The 22,639-nt window shown below is 42.0% G+C and overlaps 1 protein-coding gene across 4 annotated transcripts in view; it reads left to right on the plus strand.

Moving 5' to 3' along the window:
• The first annotated feature begins 4,791 nt into the window (after positions 1 to 4,791).
• The window catches only part of RASSF6 (Ras association domain family member 6), a 30,218-nt gene continuing 12,370 nt past the window's right edge, over positions 4,792 to 22,639 (plus strand). For 2 of the 4 annotated variants that reach the window (XM_039542660.1, XM_039542663.1), the window contains exons 1-5: positions 4,803 to 4,861; positions 7,452 to 7,615; positions 7,983 to 8,075; positions 19,860 to 19,938; positions 21,808 to 21,959. In XM_039542660.1, the coding sequence (XP_039398594.1) occupies positions 8,002 to 8,075; positions 19,860 to 19,938; positions 21,808 to 21,959 (305 nt within the window). In that variant the 5' untranslated portion in view covers positions 4,803 to 4,861; positions 7,452 to 7,615; positions 7,983 to 8,001. Of the gene's footprint in view, positions 4,862 to 4,991; positions 5,011 to 7,451; positions 7,616 to 7,982; positions 8,076 to 19,859; positions 19,939 to 21,807; positions 21,960 to 22,639 lie in introns of those variants that run through there. The other 2 variants (XM_039542661.1, XM_039542662.1) reach the window with 2 other exon arrangements.

Raw genomic sequence — 22,639 nt, forward strand, 5'->3', positions numbered from 1 at the left:
GAAGGAACAATCAGTTGCATGCATACAAATGGGAAATGGCTGCCTAGGAAGGAGTACTGCGGAAAGGGATCTGGGGGTCATAGTGGATCACAAGTTAAATATGAGTCAAGAGTATAACGCTGTTGCAAAAAAAGCAAACATCATTCTGGGATATATTAGCAGGAGTATTGTAAGCCAGACACAAGAAGTCATTCTTCTGCTCTATTCTGCACTAATTAGGCCTCAACTGGAGTATTATGTCGAGTTCTGGGCACCACATTTCAGGAAAGATGTGGACAAATTGGAGAAAATCCAGAGAAGAGCAACAGAAATGATTAACGGTCTAGAAAACATGACCTATGAGGGAAGATTGAAAAAATTGGGTTTGTTTAGTCTGGAGAAGAGACAATTGAGAGGGGACGTGATAACGGTTTTCAAGTACATAAAAGATTGTTAACAAGGAGGAGGGAGAAAAAATATTCTTCTTAATCTCTGAGGACAGGACAAGAAGCAATGGGCTTAAATTGCAGCAAGGGCAGTTTAGGTTGGACATTAGGAAAAACTTCCGAACTGTCAGAGTGGTTAAGCTCTGGAATAAATTGCCTAGGGAGGTTGTGGGATCTCCATCACTGGGGATTTTTAAAAGCAGGCTGGACAAACACCTGTCAGGGATAGTCTAGATAATACTGAGTCCTGCCTTGAATGCAGGGGACAGGACTAGATAACCTCTCAAGGTCCCTTTCCGTTCTACGATTCTATGATTTTTGTGCCTCAGACCCATCACTAGCCTTAAAATGAGATGCTTGTACTGCAAACTTAATGATACGCTCTGCTCGCAGAACCCAGCAGGAAAACTGGAGTATTAGTTCAACATCATGCACACTGTCATCATGTACCTTTGAACAGGATGAAAGCTAATATGCTTATCTAGCCATTACAGAGCTTCTTTCAAGACATCTCAATATTGTACATGCCACTGCAATGGCAAAATACACATCTCTGAAATACATGGCATCTGTGCATTTTGCAGATTCAGTGCATGGGGTGCTAATGAGAAACAATTGCCACTAGCATAAGCTGTAGAATCAAACTGGCACATAATCATAGTTTCCAAACCCAAATACACTATTCTGTGCAGCCGGCAGATCACCCAGTGTGCAGAGATGTAAGTGAAAACTGAGTGACCCGAAGTTAAATATTTAGAGGATAAGCAATAATACCCTTTATATTTAGTGGTGAGTATCTGATTCTCCTCTTACCTACACTGGTTTAAATTGGGAGTCACTTTATGAAAGTCTCTGGCGGTACAGCAAGTAAAATTGGTTTATGAGAAGAAACTCAGGCCCAGTAGTTTACACTTTCTTCTTTTTCATCACAACCTCTCTTTATGTGCCCCAATGACTTGCCTCCATCTTACCTATCCACGAGCAGCCATCTAAGAGAAATGAATTTCCAAAATCTTGTGACATGGTGTCTGTACAGTATAGAGCAGCATTTCAACTGCAATTTATACAAATAGCTGAATTAGGCAATTAGCTGGTATGCAATTAACAGTGACATTGCCGCCTAATTGGGACAGACCTTGACCAATGAGTCTTAAATAGTTATTGCTTAACTGTATAATATCCTACTATAAGTGCACAACACCCTTATGTACGTAGGTCTCATTGATCAAGAGCTGTCCCCATTAGGGGGCATATATTGCACTCTGATAATTTACTTAGCAGCTAATTGCATACATCAGCTGTTGTACTGAACCCTTACAAAGATTGAGAGTACACTGGAGTCTGGGGACCAGGAAACAAGTATGGAAAAGAATTACTTTCAGCAAACAGGTGGTGAATGTTTTTAGGCTGCATCTGACCAGTAAATAGCTATTTAGCATCAACAGTCTGCCTTCCACTATAAAATCAGCAATTAAAGTGTTAACAAGAATAGTCAACCCACTTCCCTTAGGTGTGTAACCCTGAGTAGGGAGTGCTCCTATCAGCTGCTGGGAGAAAGGAAAGTAAACACTCCCAACAGGCACCAAGGTACAGGGAGTGTCTCATGTTTCCAACACTTCCCTGCTTGTTGAGCAAAGTAACAATTAACAGCTCCCTGGACTCTTGCATAAAACTATTGGAGGCATCTGTCAGGTAGAGTGCAGTGCTGTCATGCCTTGTCAGGGGCTCAATAAAAAGGCATGTGAAACATCTCTGTTACTTTTCAGCTGGTTTTGATCACACGTACAGGTAAGTGAATTTAGCGGGAGCTGCACCTCTGCTTTCTGTTTAAAGTGCAGTGTCAGTAAGTGATTGGTATGGCGGCATTGTAGAGACCTCATGTCAAATTCCTTTCAGCTAGTTAGTGTACTAGAGCAAAGGAGACGTGTTAGTGCTCCCCTTCAGAAATGATCTCTTGTAAGATGACTCTCGTACTTAAAGGTAGTCCCTGCAAGTCAGGATGGGGGTAAGCTAGGTAGAGGAAAGTGTTTTTTACCTGTCTTGTAGCTAAACAGAAGCCATAAGTCTCTGGTGAGGTCATTCTGCTATTCTTCATTAATTCTATTGCAACTATATTTTCAAAGGTCACTTTGACCTTACTTTTTCCTGGTAGCAGGAATTTCAGGTAGCAGGAATCCATAAAAAAATGTTTCCTCTTCATAAATATCAGTCATCCATTATTAGAACAGCCTAGCTCATGTAAGCCTTCTATTAAAGCCCCTTGTATAATGTTTACCACGGCAAATAGGACAAGGCATGTTTATGGGTCTAACCCTTTGTGGCTAACATTAGAGCTACTGGGCCACATTCATCAGTAACCTTGAGGTGCTTTGCAGTGCTGCAGTGATCCAAGCTAGCCGTAAAATCTGACTTATTCAGCCAGTTAAGCTCTGTTTATCATACTGGTGAGTCTGGCCCCGTGTTATGCATTGAAACAGTTTTATGTTGGGTTTTTTTGTCATCTTTCTGGTTGTCCAAACTTACGCAAAATTAACTTATTTTATGAATAAATTATATTTTCCATGAGAGCTATTGAGGCACTGGAAGAAATAAGGTCCTTTTAAAACAAAATCTACATTGGGTGCTCAGGACACTACACCTAACTTACAGCATCACAGAACAGTATAAAAGCAGATAAAATCCATTGTATGCTGATGAAAAGTGGGTTGCTTTTTACATAACACATTTACAGCCACAAATATTAGATAAAATAAAATCAACAAAAACAAATACCAGGTACAAACTGAAACAAGAAATAATCAAAGTACCAGACCTCACGGAACCTAAGAAAGAAAGGATTTAAGGTCACTCCTATATCTTTGTATTTATAATGTAAAGCCCTGCATCCTATGAGGTATACATTTTGTTGAATGGTCCTTCTAATATAGGTAGCTGAACTGCACTCGAATCTGAGCCAAACAGTAAAGCTGTGTGAATTAAGGATGTCTCGGTTTGGTGACAGTTCCAAAAAATTGGGGAGGGGGGATAATTTTGGGTTGACCTGAAACATTATTTTTTTTATCATTATTTATTTATTTATTGAGATTTTTGGTGAATCAGAAGATCAAATTCAGTCTGGTTTGAAAGAAAACACTTCAAAATGAAAGGTTTCACTTCACTTTTGAAATTTCTTGGGTTTTCTGTTCTTAATAAAGTTGAAGGAAATATTGAAAGTCATTCTGAATTGAAAAATTAAAACATTCTTCATTTAAAAATGTCAGTGAAACGTTTTGATTTTTGTTGGAATTTTTTTGGCAAATAATTTATAACTTTGTCATGAATTTATGACATATTTCAGTTGACTTGAATTTGCATTTTTTTTTGCCGCCTTCTCCCCTACCCACCCAAAAAAAGTTTCCAGTTAATGTAGGGAAGAGTATCTGATTCTACTCTGACCTACACTGGTATAAATTGGGAGTAACAGCATGTAAGTCAGTGGAAATATACCAGAGTAAAATCAGTTTGAGAGAAGAGACTCAAGCCCAGTATTTAACCCATTCTTCTTCATTACCACCTCTTTATATGTCAGGAGATTAAGGTCCAGCTAGATAGTGGGAGAAGCTGTAAAAAGATAATACTCTGAGGGTATGTCTACATTACCCGCTGAATCGTCGGGCAGTGATCGATCCAGCAGGGGTCAATTTATTGCCTCTAGTCTAGATGCGATAAATCGATCCCTGAGCACTCTCCTGTGGACTCCTGTACTCAACCGCCGTGAGAGAATGTTATTTTTGTTTCAGCTGAGCTGGGCTACGTGTGAGGAAAAGGGTAGGGTGCTTCCTAGATCAGTCACCCTAACTGAACTGGGATAGGCTGGAGCCCTCCCTGGAGTAAGGCAATAAGGGAGGCTGTGTGATGAGGTGGGCCGGTGCTGGCTGCCTAATATCATAGAACTTAAGATCAGAAGGGACCATTATGATCATCCAGTCTGACCTCCCGCAAGATGCAGGCCACAAAAGCTGACCCACCCACTCCTGAAATAATTCTCTCCCTTGACTCAGCTGTTGAAGTCCCCAAATCCTGATTTAAAGACTTCAAGTAGCAGATAATCCTCCAGCAAGTGACCCCTGCCCCATGCTGCGGAGGAAGGCGAAAAACCTCCAGGGCCACTGCCAATCTACCCTGGAGGAAAATTCCTTCCCGACCCCAAATATGGCGATCAGCTGAACCCCGAGCATGCGGGCAAGACTCTCCAGCCATGTGACTGCACTTGTGTCCTGAGAGAGCCGAGCCAGACCAGATGAAAGCTGGGTCTGGCCTAGATAGATCCAGGCCAGACCTGCCTTAGGAATGTGCAGAACCTAGAGATGAGGAACTAGGCAACTGAGTTGCTATGGAAACCAGTCAACAACCCAATTGTCATGTCCTGATGGAGGCAGAGAAGAGAACAGGAACCGGTATGAACTGTGTGGGTTTGAGACTTGAAGTCTTGCGGGTTTCAGGTCTGAGTGTAAATGTGTGTAAATGCTATAGCACAACAGATTGACTTCTAATGCTCTTCTCAGATAGGTGTCTAAGCAGCACTGGCCAGATCAGAGGGATAAAAGTAATGAAAATTTTGTAAAATTGTCTCACCACACTTTTTTTTTCTCTTTCACCCTCTTTCCCCCCCCCCCCGACCCTTCGAAATTTTGACTGTTTCATCCATGTGGGGAAATTTTGTGAAAATGTCACTGGTTGTTGGGTGGTTGTCATGTTTTTGGCCTTCATCAAAATTTGAAATTTGGATGGAAAGTTTTATCAACATATCAAAATTGAGACAAAATTCAGCTCTATTATGAGTCCCCCTGGGCATATCCAAAGCAAATGTCTTCAAGGGAGGGCTTTTGCTGTGTGCAGTGGATGATTAGGCCATCAGTAAAAAATCTTCCCCCATACAAAAGATGCCCTTCGCTATGTGGGAAGCCATCTTCAGCTCTTGGGATCCACTCCTTAACTGAATAAATAACCTGACTGCTAAAATATAACAAATAATCTGTTAATTCTGTGATCAAAAAAGCAACTATAAAGCAAATAATCTAGATTTAATAATTTTATCTGCAGTGCTGGGTGTTAAAAAGGCAGTTTGTCGCTGGGCTCTTATTGGTAAGCTACATTCTGTTTGATATAAAGGACAAACCTAATTGTATTGCTGGCCAGCCAGAGACCAATGCAACCATAAAAATAAAATTTTCTCAAAGTATGAAAAAGGGTTATTTATGCATGGTTGACTCTTTATTTTTTCTTAACTGTTATCCGTGAATAATGGGGTAGCCATTTGGACTGGCACACAGGCTCAGTTTGTTATAAACTAATATCTAGCTAGCAGTGTTAGTTAGTAAATCAGATTAAATCAAAGTAAATTACTTCAGAATACATTAAATGGGTCCTATCAAATACACTGAGGAAGAGAACACAATGTAATGAAAGTTGTATGTAGGGATCTCCATTTTCAGTCATCCACCAGAACATTCTCTGTTGTGCAGTAATCACTGAGCAGATTTCATTTCTCAGAAGCTATATTTAATTGGATTCGAGATGATCCAATGTCCATTGAAGTCAATGAGACTCTTTCAATTGACTTCAGTGAGCTTTTGATAAAACTCTTTTATCAAACTCTTTCTTTTGCCAGGGGAAAAAGTTTCTTGCACTCCTTTACCCATAAAGTTGTTTAATTATAGTCGCTTCTGTTCTTATAGGATAAGTGGCAGGATTTAAATCTATGAGGAAATAATGATGCATGCCAATGACTGGCTTTCTTAGAATTACCAACTGTTAGAATCCTTTCCCTACCTTCTTAGTCCAAAATGATAACAGACAGTATGCAGAGCCGTCATGTCCTCTGGTATCTCCTGCTTTCGTGACTGCAAATTTTCTTTCCAGGCTGCCTCAGATGCTCTTGTATGTCAAGGTGTAGTAGATGGATGGGATAAAGGTATTCTATAAATGGTATGTTAAGCCTAGGGTGACCAGATGCCCTGATTTTATAGGGACAGTCCCGATTTTGGGGTCTTTTTCTTAGATAGGCTCCTATTACACCCCCGCCCCGGTCCTGATTTTTCACACTTGCTGTCTGGTCACCCTAGTTTAGCCTCTTTGCTTGCTAATATTTGCTTAAATATATTTTATTTTTATTTTGGATGTTTATATACTATACATGTATACAGCTATAAAAGATCTCTCTTCGGAGGATCAAATCTTGTCTAAAGGAAAGAGATTAGAAGCTGGCATGCACCAGGATCTTTCTGATTTTTAATTTCCCCGCTTCTCATTTCTGGCCATTCAGAACTTCGCTTCTTCAAATGCTTTTATTGCATTCATTACTGCAGATGTAAAGCTTGGTTCACCCAGACCCTCCTTCGACCTGGCCTCTGTGGCCTCCAGCTGGTACAAGGACTGATCTAACAGTCATTGAAGTGAATGAAAAGTCTCTGGTTGGCTTTGGTGGGAATTGGATCAGGCCAACAAAGATCCTTCAGGTCCTTACACATGGTCAGAATCTGCTCTGTAAATTCAGAATAACTCTTAATGGAATTGGGCCAGGTTCACACTGGTATAAATGAGAGCAGCATTTGACATTCAGTTTTTACTCATTTCTCAAACAAATGCACACCAATTGGCTTCAACTGACATTTGCCTGAGTACGGACTGAGTATAAGCTGAGTAAAGATCTTTGAATTTAGCCCTTAGAGATTTGAGAGATTTACATTCTTAACTTGTCCATGCACCACAACACTCACAAATGATACTTCATTGAAAAAGCTTAACCTTGATTCTCTTCAGTTACACTCTGCTCAGCCTGCCTTTTATTTCTAATACCGTGGAATGAATTGAGAGCAGCCAAAATTCCATAATCATATTTCCAAGGAATTCACCATTGGAGTCTCATTGGTTCTAGCTTACGCAGTGCCGAGACAGCTATAAGGAAAGCAATCGATAATGTTGCAATTAGTATCCTTGGTTTGGTTTCTTTTTAATACCTCTGCTTTTTGACTTTGTGTGCCACAGGACTCCACTGGATCAACTGGAATTTCTATGATTCCCATCCAATTCCACAGGAACCTGGTTCAGCTTTACTTGCTAGGACACTTTTGCTTTGTGACCTGAGGCAACTTTACATCAGTTGTCCATGAGCTAATCTATGCTGTGCCAAGGATTCTAGTCTCATCCCGGTACTAAAGTATTTTAGAGTAGTTGCTGCAAATCGTTTGAATTAGTAACACCATTGTAAGCTGTAGTATTTGGGAGTATTACTATACATAGTCCATATAGTCCCTTTATATTATAGGAACTATATGGACTATGTATAGTAATAGTCATACATATACTGGGAATGGCCTCCTTTATAGTGCTAGCACAGAATATATTGTGTTCCATCAAGGGAAAATGACATCATTTTAATGTCAAGTCACAAACTTTAGGAAAAACCAAGTATATAAAAACCAATACATTTTCCAAGTGTGGCGCATTAAGTGAAACTACATTGCAAATAGAGAGATGTAATGAACAATGATTAATACTTCTGTTCATTTTATGTAGTGCCATCTAATCTGAATAAATGAAGAAAGTGACTATGAAATCGCAACATCTACAATCTGCTATTTCCATCAGTGAGAACAAGTACATTACCAGGTAACTTTTCTGTATGAATATTGAATGTCTTGGTAATAATCTGTTCCACTTAATCATTAAGATTAGATGCTGTAAAGAAGAAGTGTTGAGTCTATAATAATAATACAGATGATGAGAGCCTGATCCCACTAGTGTTCTACATACAGAACTCCCAAGGAAGTCAACAGACATTCACACGCTCTGGTCTTACAGAACTGGGCTTTTCATCTTTTTGATTGACTTTTGTACACAGACAGAGAGGCCAACATTTTCTAACATGGGTGTATAAATTCAATTTCAGTGTGTGAGAAGTGGATGCTCAGCACCTCTGAAATCCAGTTTAGGGGACTAAATATGGGTTTGGGGGCCTAACCCTTGCGCTTTTGAAAAATTGGACCAGAAATCTTTTTCCAAATTGTCTACATATATTTGCATATAGGATCATCTACATGAGAGATGCACAGAGGCCTATCAGGTCATCTGCTCCATCTTCCTACGAATGTACATGTTTGTTCAGTCAAGTCTGAAAAGACTCCAGCAATGGAGCTGACATTGTTTCCCTTGGCAGACTGTTCCACAGTCATAGGGTAGATCTTGCTGTCAGGAAGTTTTCCTGATATTATACTAAACACTGAGCTTTCTGATACACAAGGCAACTGCAGAGATTGCACCGTCTTTTAGGACATAGAGCCTCCTCCCCTTCATATGTGGACCAGTGTGACAGAAATGGGGTCCATTGCCCCACCTCTTCCCTGCCTTTCTTTAACCCTCTTTTGGATGATGTACATCCCCAGGGACCCACAGCAAGAGCAGTCCCTAAGGACGTACAGGGGCTGCGACTGTCCTTTCCTCCACTCCCTATGCACAGGCCCATCACAATCTGTCCCTTAATGTTTATACTTTCAAATATCAGAGCAGACTCAAATCCCCTTGCTCTGGTTCAGTAGCACTTTACTCTGTGTGGGCCTGCTGATTTCAATAGCGTTACTCAAGGGAACTGCTCATTGTAAACAGGGACATCAGAACCTTACCCATGGCACGTAATTATTACCTACCTATGTGCTCCCTGCTTAGTCATCATTCCCCTTATGATAATTCTGCTTTAGGACACCGTGCTGTAGGTCTCACCAGTAATTAACCAATTAAAATTTGTGTGAGCACAGCACACAAACACATGCGCTCCAGATAAGGCACTAAGCCAGCCAAAGCCTTTTGCTTCTTGTTAAATACACATGTACCTAATTAACTGGCTGAGAGACCAGGATCAAAGCAGAGGCTTTTCAATCTTTCTATTACCATGCAAGTTTCTCTGCTCTGAGGGAAATGAAAATTTGAAAATGAATGGGCATTAAAATAGTGTTTGCTGACTAAAACCACTTCAGATATAACTTTCATATTGTATCTTTCCATTGCCGTAACCTTGGATCTGCTGTTATTACACGTGCCTCTTTCAGTACTGTCCTGCACGGTGCTCCACAACACAAGCCCGTTGTCTTCAATTTGCCCAAGGGATGGATCAAGAGAGAGAACAAAAGGGTGTGTGAAATGAGCTGGCTGGCATGCACAGCACGTTCTCGTCTCTTGATAAACACCCCATTAAAGGTGCCCACAGAAAACACAGGCATAACAGAATCATGCTGGAAGGGACCTTGAGAGGTCATCTAGCCCAACCCCCTGCACTGAGGCAGGATCAAGTAAACCTAGTCCACCCCGAGAGCTGTTTGTCTAACCTGCTATTAAAAACCTCCAGTGGTAGGGATTTGACAGGGATTATTCCAGTGCATAACTATCCTTAAAGTTAGAAAATTTCTCCTAATATCTAACCTAAATCTCCCTTGCTGCCCAGTAAACCCATTCTTGTCCTATCTTCAGTGGACATGGAAAACAATTGACCACCGTCCTCTTTGTAACAGCCCTTAATATATTTGAAGATTATCAGGTCTCCTCTCAAGTCTTTTTTTCTCAAGACTAAATATGCTCAGTTTTTTTTAACCTTTCCTCATAGGTCAAGTTTTCTAAACAGTTTGTAAGTTTTGTTGCTCTCCTCTGGAATATCTCCAATTTGTCCACATCTTTCCTAAAGTCTGGTGCCCAGAACTGGAGACAGCACTCCACTCACTGATGCCGAGTAACGTGGGACAATTACATCCTGCATTTTACATACAACGCTCCAGTTAATACACGCCTTAATATTAGCCTTGTTTGCAAGTGCGTCACATTATTGGTTCAGATTTAAATTGTGATTGGCTATAATCAATGGATCCTTTTCAGTAATACTACCTCTATCCTGTCATTCCTCCATTTTATAGTTGTACATTTGATTTTTCCTTTCCAAGTGTCATACTTTACACTTGTTTTTATTGGATTTCAGACCAGTTCTCCAATTTGTCCAAGGTTGTTTTGAATTCTAATCCTGTCCGCTTACCCCTTCCAAGTGGTCTCATTTTGCAAATTTGATAAGCATAATCTCCACTCCACTGAATAGTAGCCGACCCAGGAGAGAGACCTATGGGACCCCACTAGATAACCTCACCCTCTCCCCAGCCATATCAGTTTGACGGCCAGCCATTGATAACTACTCTTTGAGTGAGATCTTTCAACACCCACCTTACAGTAATTTAATTTAGACCACATTTCCCTAGTTGCTTGTGAGAATATTATACGGGACTGTGTAAAAATCTATTGCTTCCTTCCTATCCACTAGGCCAGTAACCTTGTCAAAGAAGTGAATTAAATTGGCTTGGCATAACTTGTTCTTGACAAATCCAAGTTGGCTATTGCTTGTAATCTTATAATCCTCTAGGTGCTTACAAATTGATTATTTGATCATTCGTTCCTGTATCTTTCCAGGTATGAAAGGCTGACTGGCCTATAGTTCCCTTGGTCCTCTTTGTTCCTCTTTTTAAAGATAGGTACTATGTTTGCCCTTCTCCAGTCCTGTGGGCCCTCACGCATCCTCCATGAGTTCTCAAAGATAGGGCTAACTATTCTGAGATTGTTGCAGCTAGTTCCTTAAGTATCAGGTCCTACTGATTTGAATATGTCCAACTTATCTAAATAGTCTTTAATCTGTTCTTTCCCTATTTTGGCTTGAGTTCCTTCCCCCTTGTTGTTAATATTGTGTTAAGTATCTGGTCACAATTTACCTTTTTAGTGAAGACTGAAGAAAAATAGGCATCACTCGTTGATGCCATCCATTATTAGCTCTCCTTCCCCTCCAAGGAAAGGATCTCTGCTTTCCTTCATCTTTTTCTTGCTCCTAGTCTATTTATAGAGCCTTTGCTATTGTCTTTTATGTCCCTGGCTAGGACTAACTCATTTGGTGCCTATAGTCAACTTGAAAAATCTTAACCACTCTGTGTATACAAGTACCTAGTGAGTTGTATGTATTTTAATAAGGAAAGAAAACTAACATCACTTAAATCAGGTCCATTTTGGTCTTCTGAACTATTTCCACGGTCCCACAGTCTGCTAGAAAGCACAGCGAACAAGTAAATCTGATCTGCTACCAAAGTTCCCCTATGGGATTTTAGTTCCAAATGGTTTGCACAATTTTAGTCAGACTGTTTATTGCACTGATGCAGGGCAGATATTGAGGGTGTCGTTTTTGGTTATGCCAACTCCCACAGACAGCTGTCAGCAGGCATTTTGCCTGAGCAAGCGCTGACTAAAACTTGAGTAAAGATTTTCCAGGATTAGTCTCTATTTTAACCTGATATAGAGCCAATCTCAAAAGTAACCCCCACGGGGTCATGCAGTGCTCTCAGTCCATGGCTAAAGTTTTCTTTGCTGCCTATAGGACTTACAGCATGCATGGATCAAGGGCCACATATGGCCCTCAGCATCAGACCAGAGCTGTTAAACTCTTTCTTCATCCCTTCTCCAGCAAGGAACTGGCAACCTTCACAGAAAGGAACCAGTCGACCAACCTCCCAGCTGTTGAGTCACCGCTGCCAGGCGGATGCATTATGCACTGATTAAAATGCCATAATTAAAAGCTTTCAAAGCATGAAAAGATTTTTTTCATTCATGACTTTCTGGAGATTCTTGCATTCAGGATCAGCAGGAGCTCAAATGCTACATACCATATTTCTGAAAAAAGTGCTGAATGTTACCCTCCAGGATTTGTGAGGCCCTGCACCTGCATGATCAAAGACATTCTTGACCCTAGTTGTCTTCAGTCATATGACAGGGAATTTTTTGCTTGCTTGTTTGTGTCATGGTTCAGGGCAACATTGCCTATATTCCCCCTCGGTGGCTCTCGAAGGCACTGTAGGCTCCCAATTCCTCAGCCCTCACCTCATTTGGGTAGAGACCTGTGTGTGTCTCCCTCCTGATTGGAGGTTTTCAGACCTGTGTGTGTCTCCTGCAAGCCAGACCATGCAAACAGGCCAAAGTCTGTGCTTTGCTAACTCGCCGAAGGCTATGAGCAGCTGTAATTGACAGCAGCCAAAAGTTACCCCTTTCTAAGCAAGCACGGTTATTATTAAGGTGAAAGCATTGCAGAGAAGACTTTAAAAACAATAAAAGCACTTGCACACATGCTAAAAACTCACCAGAGATCACCCCCAATTCCAGCAAGGGCTCTAGTAGTAGTCAGTCCTTCAAACCCGAGAAAAGGTTTTTTCTGTTGTAGCAATTTCACAACAGTCTAGCGCAGAACTGGTATCTCCTCCCTCCACCCCAAGGAATCGACAAGTCTTTCCTTTATTCAGTTTGGGCCTTTGATTATGAGACTCTGGGAACAGTTAAACAGCAGACAATGGTCTCTTCCTCAGGGCATAGCTTCAAAAAACTGGGGGTCTGTATTGCCCTCCCCCTAGAAATTCCTCAGGCAAACCACTTGACACTGTTTTGTCCCAAAGTCCATTCTTGTGTGGCCTGTTGGTCAGTGTAGCCCCTTGAAATTCATAACACTTTCCAGGGTTCACATCCCATCTTCCCCGTTAGAGAGAGGTTACATACAATCCTGGCCCACAATGATACCTAAACCATTCATTTCATACAATGGACCCTCACTATACTTAAACTTAATTCGATAAGGTCTCCCAGGGATATTGCAGGAAAATGCCCTATCTGTCATGGTTTGTTTCATGCCTCTTTGTATTTTAAGATTTCTATTTGTTTTGTTCTGGGGTGACTCAAACATCTTGTGAGTGGATACTCCTGCACTATTCTTTCCTGGCTGATTGGACACAAAGGATGAATGACAAGCAAATCCACTTCAAATACAGGAAAGTGTTTTCACCAATCTTCTTACTGTGATTAAAGGCAAGGCCGAATGGCAGCTAACAGTTGCTTGGATTAGCCGAAACTCTAGAGCCCCAAAACTGCTTTCCAGTTGGTGGAGCTGCTGGAAAAATTATTTTGGGGGGGATCACTTTGATCAACGGGGGTGTTGATCCATACAATAAGGTCCTAATCCAGAGCCCACTGAAGTCAATGGAAAGATTCCAATCGACTTTAGCGGGCCCTAATACTTCAATCTGCTACTGAATAAAGGGTGCCCCACCAAAGAAGAGATTCGCTTCAGGAGTCATTTCAGTCCTCTCCTTCTTGGGGAAGTACAATACGATGCTATTCTGCTTAGTATCTTTCAGAGAAACTGTATTACCTAATGCTTTGCATGTGCAGAGATGAGTAATACAATTAAATGCTAACAGAGGAAGAAACTGAGACAGGGAAAGAAAGAAAAGTCCATTTAAAATGGGGTTTGAAAACAGACGGAAGAGCGGCGTAGGCTATAGAGACAGGAATATTGTTACATATGGCAGAAACCTCAAAGAAGCCTCTTACTTTAGTTGTAGCAAGACAATGTGAAGGAACAGACAGAAGGGAAAGTACTCTTGTCTTTCAGAACCCCACCATCTATTCTTTAATACCCTTTAAAGTAAAAGGCTGCAAATCTTGTACATAGCTAGTCTACACCGCCATATGTTGCTATCACTCTCACCCTCATCCTCTTTGTCCACCGTCTTTGCTTTCAGTTATATCGACTTTTGTTGCCTCTCGTCTTCAGCTGTAAGCAATTTGGGGCGAGGACTGTCTTTTTACTTCATGTCTGTACAGAGCCCAGCACAAGGCGTCCACAATCTGAGCTGAATGACTGGGAGAAAAATAATCATCATATCTATCTCTTGCTTCCCGCCAAAATCTATGCTTCCACGAATGAGGCAGCAGTGCCTAATGTGCTGATGGACTAGTGCTTTGATCCTGTTCCTGGGAGGGTCCCCCTTTCCAGAGACGACAAAGCCCCTTGTGATGTCACAGTAGGCTGTCCATTAGAGCCATTGGAATATTTTTGAGTAAATGAAATTAAGTTAAAATATACTGTTTTGGTTCTGGACTGGGACATGGCAGGCCCAGGTTCAAGTCCCTGGTATGCCTGATTCAGAATGATCTGGGATGAGAAAATCTGCTGTGAATGAGGCAGAGGAGGGGCTTCGATCTGGGTCTCCCACATCCCAGGCAAGTGTCCTAAAAGGGGGTTGGGAAGAGTTTTTCTCTTTCTCTGCCCCTACCCCCTGAATTGAAAGGCTCAGGTTTTGGACACACACAACCTCCCCTCCCCCCGGCCTTCCTAAACTGAAAAGCTCAGGTTTCTATCTGAAAACCGAGATTTCGACAGAATCCTGTTTTCATGAAAATTTTGGAAAAGCTTTATTTTCATGTCACTGCAGAACAAAAAACAAATGTCAAAACCTCAAAAGTTGCCCCAAAACAAACTTGTGATCCTCTGATCGGTTCTACTACCCATCAATACCTTGATCATTTGTATGTGCTTTCTGGGTACTTGCAGGCACAAATCACATTGGAGGGACATCCAAGTAATAGTTGCTGGAGGAAAATGGGAAGCTGGTTTGAGACACTGTTCAAAATCAGGCCCTTAGTCTTTCACATCAGGCTTCCTTATTCACTTATTTACTTATGGTCACTTACTCAGGACCATATGGTGTTCTCGATCAATACAGTTAACTCCCATTGCCAACACTAAGCATACTACTTGCTCATGAAGGATTGTACACTGCAAGGCCCTAACTATATATAAATATTGTACATGATTCTTCTTTAGGTTCCTGGTCAACTATGGGCCAGTTGTTCTAATATTTACACAATGATCTATTGCTCTGTATGATCTTGTGCTTGATTTAAATGTCACTTTTTTCCTGATACTACTATAAATATATTCTTGTAACTTTCCACTCCCTCTGTAAATCATTATTGGCAAAGGGATTAATTAAATAACTCTAAGAGTAGATGTGTACAGTGGGTTTTCAACAAATGTGCACATACCATTTGTTTACTTGGGTGTGTTTGCTTTGCACACAGGCAGGTTTTTATTAATATTTATTGTGCTTAACGGATTAGGCCCTCTGGCAGTGATCTGCATGGGTTTGTACCTCTGGTTTTGCTTTCACTTTCAGGTTTGATCAAACCCAGAATCTAAAAGCAATCATCAGCTGAAGCTACCAGTTTTCTCCCGATTTCATAAATTCTGCCGTTTGCTGAAAATCATCCTCAAATTTCCTAGCAATGTTTAGTGAATCATTCAATGGATGGTTTGAATTTCAAGTTTATAGTATAGCCTGAAACCTAGTGAGTTTCCCTGGATTTAAGTTTTCCCAGCAAACCTATTGCACAGCTCTAGTTTTAAACAAATTATGGTAAACTTGTGTAAAAACCACCATCATTTCACCCACCCTCCATCTCAAGGGCCTGGTATGTCAAACGGGCGTGCGTGCCTGTGATACTTGTGATGAGACACAATTTGTAAGATGTGCACTCAAGAAGAAAGGAACGTTCACCAGAAAGGGTCTGCACGTGTTATTGGAACCTTCCCCATTCTGCCCTGGAGTATTTTCCTTTTCTCTAGGTTGTGAGTGTGTTTAAACCCTGACACAATGGCATTTAAACACTTATTTCCTCCTCCTCCCATTTTTCAATGCCAGCTACCTATAAATAACATCAAGTGGCAGGACCAGGGGCGTTGAGTCTGCTTTCCCTCATATTTTCATTACTAGATTTCATTGCAGGGAATTCTGTGCTCATCATTCTATTTTAGGTCTGAGGTTTATTGTCTTTGTCCAGGAAATATTGGAAGGGCAGCTGTCTTCCTTCTCATTCTCTTGCCCACTCCCCTGAATGTGGAGTTGATAAATCTTTCTGTAACTCTGCAAGCAAAAGAAAAGTGAGATAGGTCGTGTAGTTATTTAATAGCTCCATCAAATGAAGGCAGGATAAACATACAGTTACCAAACCCCCATTAATATTCCTCTTGCCAAAGAGAATTTCTTCAAAGTAAATTAAATGAACCATAGTATTTATTTAAGGCACAATTTTCCTGCTTGCTTTGCTACTCGTTAGTATAATCTGAGTACAAAGTGCAAATTACTCTCTAGCGCTATTATTGCTGGTGCTGAGTCAGACTAAAACAACCTTGACTATCAAACTATCTGTCACGGGGCCTTCGGTTGCCCCTGCACCCACAAATCAGCCTGAGACCTCTTCTGGGTGCAATCACCAGTGCCTTTTATTTACAGCGTCAGCTATTTACAGTCCGCTCCAACCTTGGGGGTGGGGGACTGCTAGCTTCTCCAGCCAGCAGGGATGCACAGCCCTTGGCTCCTCCCTCTCCTTTCTTCCCCCTCCCTTCACTGCCTTCCTGTCAGCCCTATATAGCCCCCGGCTAATGAGGCCCACAGGGGCTTCCCTTCTATCAATTAGGCATGGCATACTCAGCCAGCCCCAATTAATACTTCTTAATTGGAGCTGGGCTAACAGAGGGCTGCCTCAGGACCTCCTGGCCACCACCCTGTTACACGATCCTTTAAAAGAAATAGATAGAAAAATGCAGGCCAATATTCCAGAGGTAAATATGCCTCCAACAGGATGTGTGGTAATCACTAACAAACTGCCACAAAGCTGTAATGTGTAACTGATCCCCTTCTCTCATCCTCTCATATCATACAGTGGCTTGTGTGTTTAGCAGCCGTGTTCTCTGCTAGTATATGTTAAACTCTGCATATCTGCTCCTTCACTATTGGAGCTAGCAGAGATGGCTGCCCCCTACATGTGTTTTTAACTTTTAACTTAGAGTCATGAGTTCAAGTCCTTTTGCATATGGTAAAAGCACAAGCTACTGCATTCTCAACCTTTTTGTTTTTGAATATTATGAATGAGATCCCGCCCCCATTGAAGTCAATGGCAAAACTACAGTGGAATAATCAGTGGTGGCTCCAGGCACCAGCGCTCCAAGCACGTGTCTGGGGCGGCAAGCCGCAGGGTGGGGGGCACCCTGCCAGTCCCTGCAAGGGTGGCAGTCAGGTAGCCTTTGGCAGCTTGCCTGCGGGAGGTCCGCCGGTCCCGCAGATTCAGTGGCGGGTACGCCGAAGCCGTGGGACTGGCGGCTGCCTGACTGCAGTGCTTGGGGCGGCAAAAAAGCTAGGGCCGCCCCTGGGAATAATATTTTGCCCCCTATATTTGCCCCAAAATAATTCAACTGGAGATCCAGATTTACAGAATTCTGTCCTTCAATTTCACAGAGAGATGCATTCTCTGTGGATCTACAGTAAAGGTTTTCTTTCCTGTCTGTTCTATAGCATCATCCCAAATAAGGAGAAACTTAACATTTTATACTGGTCTTCTTTACCCTGAATATTGTCACCCAGAGTTTCACAGGCCTCCTGGCTTTACTCCTTTCCATTTGGAAAGTTAGAGGTGTTGTTCAAATTGATATCTAGAAGCAGTGCAAAGTTTTTACATTTGCTAGACTGGATGGACTATATAAGCTTTATTTCCAACATTCTTCCTTTTCTGGCCATGCCTCACTCATTTTCTGGTATACCTGTTCAGTAGTATCGATCTGCCTTACATTTTGAAACAAATGCTATTCTGTGGATCGTGGTCTTAGAAAAGGGTCGGGGCTGTGAATTCTGAGTGTTACCTGGAATGGTGGACACGAATTGAAGCTCTACTTAACAAGCTTCCTAAGTATCAAATTTGAGTTGCTGGGTCTTTAAAGCTCCAACCCCTTTGCCAAATAAATAGATTAGAGAACTTCCGACTGGAACTCATGAGTCCAAGCCATGAGAAATGAAACTCATTGTTTTGTTCTTCAACCAGATGAGACAAGGGCCTGATTCTGACAGCCCCTCTCACACTAAGAAGTACTTTGCTCTGTGAATAGCACCACTGATTTCAGTGAGATTACAAATTATCCAACATGTGTAAGACTTTCCAAATGTGGTTCAAAGTGTTTTATGGTAGCTTTAAAATCTCAGAGCATAAAAAGCAAAAACAGAGAAGCATTGAATTGCTATCTCATAAAGGTGATTTCTTTCTGTATATGAAGCTGAGCTCTATCCTCCAGCTTTAACTATTCTGAACTGTATTTGTCATGTTTCACATCAACCTAGCTACATAAAAAATGAGACCAATTGTTATTGTAACATTGAATTGCTTTATTTCTTATGATTAAAATAACAGAGTAAAGAGTCCCTTAGGAACCTTAAATCTGTCTCCTTGCATGTGTGCATTGCAATAGGGTCTTCCTTGCATAATCCCAAAACATGTCTGCAATCATAATTTTGTGCACGTAGGATTGTGCAGATAATGTTATTCCTTTGTATTATTTGGCACATGACATTGTCCAGTACTTTGTGATCATCTAATAAAGGACCCTGCTGAAAGATATATGTGCAAAGAGGGCAGATTCTAGTCGCTTGAGGAACACGAGCCATGAATTTCCAGACTCTTGCATGATTCAACTTTCAAGCTTAACATTACAATACTGTAGCTTTAGAATGGAAGTGTCCTCTCAGCTGTAATTAGAGTGTCACTACTGCAGCACCAGCACATAAAATGCTTATGGGGAAGATTTTCAAAGGCACAAAGAACATGTAGGGTACATCTACATTTTGAGCTGGCAGGTGTGATTCCCAGCTTGCATAGATGTACCTGCACTATCTCTGCTTGAGCTAGTGCCTAAAACCAGCCGTGTGTCAGCGGTGGCATGGATGGTGACTCACTCTGGCTGGCCAAATACGTACTCTGGGAGCCAGGCAGAATTGTACTTGGGGCAGCTGGTCCGACCGGCCTCCAGCGCTGCCACAGATGCGCTGCTATTTTAGGCACTAGCTCGAGCAGAGCTAGCGGGGGTGTCTCTCTGCAAGCTGGGAATCACAACTCACAGCTCAAATATAGATGTATCCTTAAACACCCGCCTTCCATCTCCCCTTCAAATGGTTTGAGAAACTATTTATATTGATTTATAAGCAATATTTTAACTAGGACCTATTCCAGGCTCTAGACTAGACAGTCTTCAAAATGTCTTATTTTTTCTTGAGCTAGCCAATTCCCCAATTTTAATGTTCCAATTACCAAGCAAGCACTTCTAATTGCAGCAAGCCCAGAGTTCTGAAGAAAAGTTTTGGAATCAGTTGTTCCCAGTCCCGTTACTATGCTGAAGACGACGTTTTCTTATTGTATAGTATACTTATTTTATATTATTGTAAAGTGTCCATTTGCATTAAATTACTGTATTTGGGCCAACATTTCAAACTTGGGTGCTTTAAAATTGGCTGCCTAAACTAATAATTAGGCACCAGAATACGTGACCTGATTTTTCAGAGGTGCTAATTGCCCCATAATTACCACTCGTGCCAGTGCGATTGTAGGAGCCGAGTACTCCTGAAAACTAAACAGGGATTTAGAAGTCTAACAATATTTGAAAATGTTGACCTTGACATCTGGATTTTATGGTACTAGAGAGATTTTTAATAGTCTCATTGTGATCACTTCTTCTAGAGATCAGCTTAACACTTTACTGAAGACGTATAACTATTTTTATGCTGACCAAGAAAATCTGCAGCTCTCCTATAATCAGGTAAGAAATGTAGGCAACCAGAACTATTTGAAAAGCACAGCAGTATAACTGCAGGAGGGGGCGCCGATGAGCTGTTGTTACAAACTGCAGGTGAGCTGTGGAACATGGGGTTTCACTAAGGAGTGCATTAGTGGCACATTAAAGTATAAGGTGGAGTGTGCTTCTTCAGTTATAACATGAGTCTTTACAACAGGGGTAGGCACTCGAGCTGATTTTCAGTGGCACTCACAATGCCCGGGTCCTGGCCACTAGTCTGGGGGGCTCTGCATTTTTATTTAATTTTAAATTAAGCTTCTTAAACACTTTTAAAACCTTATTTACTTACATACAACAATAGTTGCTTCTCTAGCCTGCTTCTTGCTTGCATATATATACCTGCCCCTGGATATTTCCACTACATGCATCCGACAAAGTGGGTATTCACCCACGAAAGCTCATGCTCCAATACGTCTGTTAGTCTATAAGGTGCCACAGAACTCTTTGCTGCTTTAATAATAGTTTAGTTATATATTACAGACTTATAGAAAGAGACCTAAAAACGTTAAAATGTATTCCTGGCACGCAAAACCTTAAATGAGAGTGAATAAATGAAGACTCGGCACAGCACTTCCGAAAGGTTGCCGACCCCTGCTTTACAATATAAAAAAGCAAGCATGACAGCCAAATTCTACAGTCCCATTCTTCAAGAATGGTGGAGAGCGGAAACTCACAGATCTAGGTTAGGTGAGTCATGAAAAGGGGAGGAGCTATTGACTCAGCAGCATGATCTCCCTGCCACCTCACTCCTTACATCACAGGGAGTCCTACTCGGAGAGCTCCACAAGGATATAGAATCATCAGCTGAGGGAGGTAGCCTTGTGCCAGGACACTCTGTACCTCCCCCAACCCAAGGAAGGAAATCTCATTGTCATTGGTGCTCAAGTTTGCTGTAACTTTTTCAGCATCCTCCTCAACACAGGGAAACCCCCAATAGGCACCTCTGGGGACAACAGCAATCAGGGTAGATCTTGGTAGCACAAGCCTGGCATGGGTCATGGGGCCGGGGCTGGTGTGGAGGCAAGGAACCTTGGAGTGAATGGGTCTTGTTTCTGGTGTGTCTCCCAAGATCCCCTGGTTTCAAGGTCTGACTCATTCATCCTCTTCCACAGTGGAGAGCTTCCGCTCTTCTGCCTTCACGGGAACACATAGGGCCCTCAAGGAAATAACCCTGGGAAAATAATCTGCAAAAGGGGAGCATGGGCTTCTCAATCTGTACTCAGTCAAAACTCCACTAAGTCATTAAGAGTTTTGCCACAATAAGGGCACTACGCAAGGACAACAGGATTTTGGCCTGATTCAAGGCCCATTAACCTCCACTGACATCAGTGGGTATTGGAGTGGGCCCTTTCCCCTTAATTTACTACATAGCCGTGCAATGTAGTCAGCAATCCACTCCATGATTGCAAAATCCAGGCCAGGACTTCAGCAGACCCTTTTTGGTGACACTCCAGCACAGACTTGGTTCCTCAGTCTGTGAGCTAGAGTGCCAGGGTTGTCTATATCAACACAGCAAAGCTGTGCCTGGGCTCTCCTACCCGAGCTAGCTTGAATCCAGCTGGGGTGGGTAACAGTAGCAGTGAAGACAGTGCAGTAGGCATTTCAGAGCTGGCTAGTGAGTCAAGTACATACCCATGGTCTGTACCGGGCTTGTACTAGCCAGAGGCTACCCCTTGCTGATACCTTCAATAAAATGCACTTGTCCTGTTTGCTTCACCAGGACTAACCATCCGACAAGCAAGACTTGGCTCTTAGTCTCAACTGTTTCCTGCAGCTTTACATGGAACCTGATTCCCTAGGCCCATCATAACACTGCACTCTGATTTTTTTCAGCCAGAAGGCAGCAAACCAGTTATTGAAGGAATCCTGGCTATTTTTTGGGGAGTACGTTGTCCCATCTGGTTAAAAATCCAAGATGAGAAGCAAATTCCCCCTTTTGTGACTCTGAAGTCGCCAGAGCGTGTGGGTTTGTTCCCTAGTAAAAGGTAATATATTAACTTCTGTAAGCCTCACGCAGGCTGATGTTTCCACAGGCCAATTGTGAAGATAAAACAAAGATGACATTTGCACACCAGATTCTATAAAGGCTCTACCTGGCTTTTGCATGGTGGAAGCCTGTGTAAGGTATCATTTGTTGTTTGTTTGGCCTTGTGACAGCTTCTGCAATGCAGAAATCAGACACTTTTTTGTAATGAATCCAGGCTTTAAAGTGGGTTTTAAAAGTAGTTACAAAAATCAATGACAAAAAAAGGCCCAATCTCCTATATGGGCTACTTGCATACCTGAGGCGGGGAACTCTGCACGTGTGAACTGTGTTCCCCCTGCGTTCTGCAGTTATGGTCGGGGAATGGCACATTTGCTTCTCTCCTCTCGCAACAACTGAAAGCTGTGTGCTTCCTCCTGAACCCTAAGCAGGAGCTCTGCTGCTAGGGAATCCTCCTCCATCCCCAGGAGGAAGCAGACTGAATCAGCATTAATTTGACCCACTAATGTCCCACAGGCTTCAGGGTGATGAAATCACAGAGATCATCTGTCCCTGCCTCCAGGACATAATTCTCAAATAGAAGCTGCGCAACCTGATTTTGGTAATTTTCCTCCAATGCCATATGGCTCATCTGTGACTTCTAGCAGCAGATATCCCCAACAGCCGGAGATGGGGCACTAA

The sequence above is a fragment of the Mauremys reevesii genome, linkage group 5, assembly GCF_016161935.1.
Source record: "Mauremys reevesii isolate NIE-2019 linkage group 5, ASM1616193v1, whole genome shotgun sequence".
In the NCBI taxonomy this organism is placed as follows: domain Eukaryota; kingdom Metazoa; phylum Chordata; order Testudines; family Geoemydidae; genus Mauremys; species Mauremys reevesii.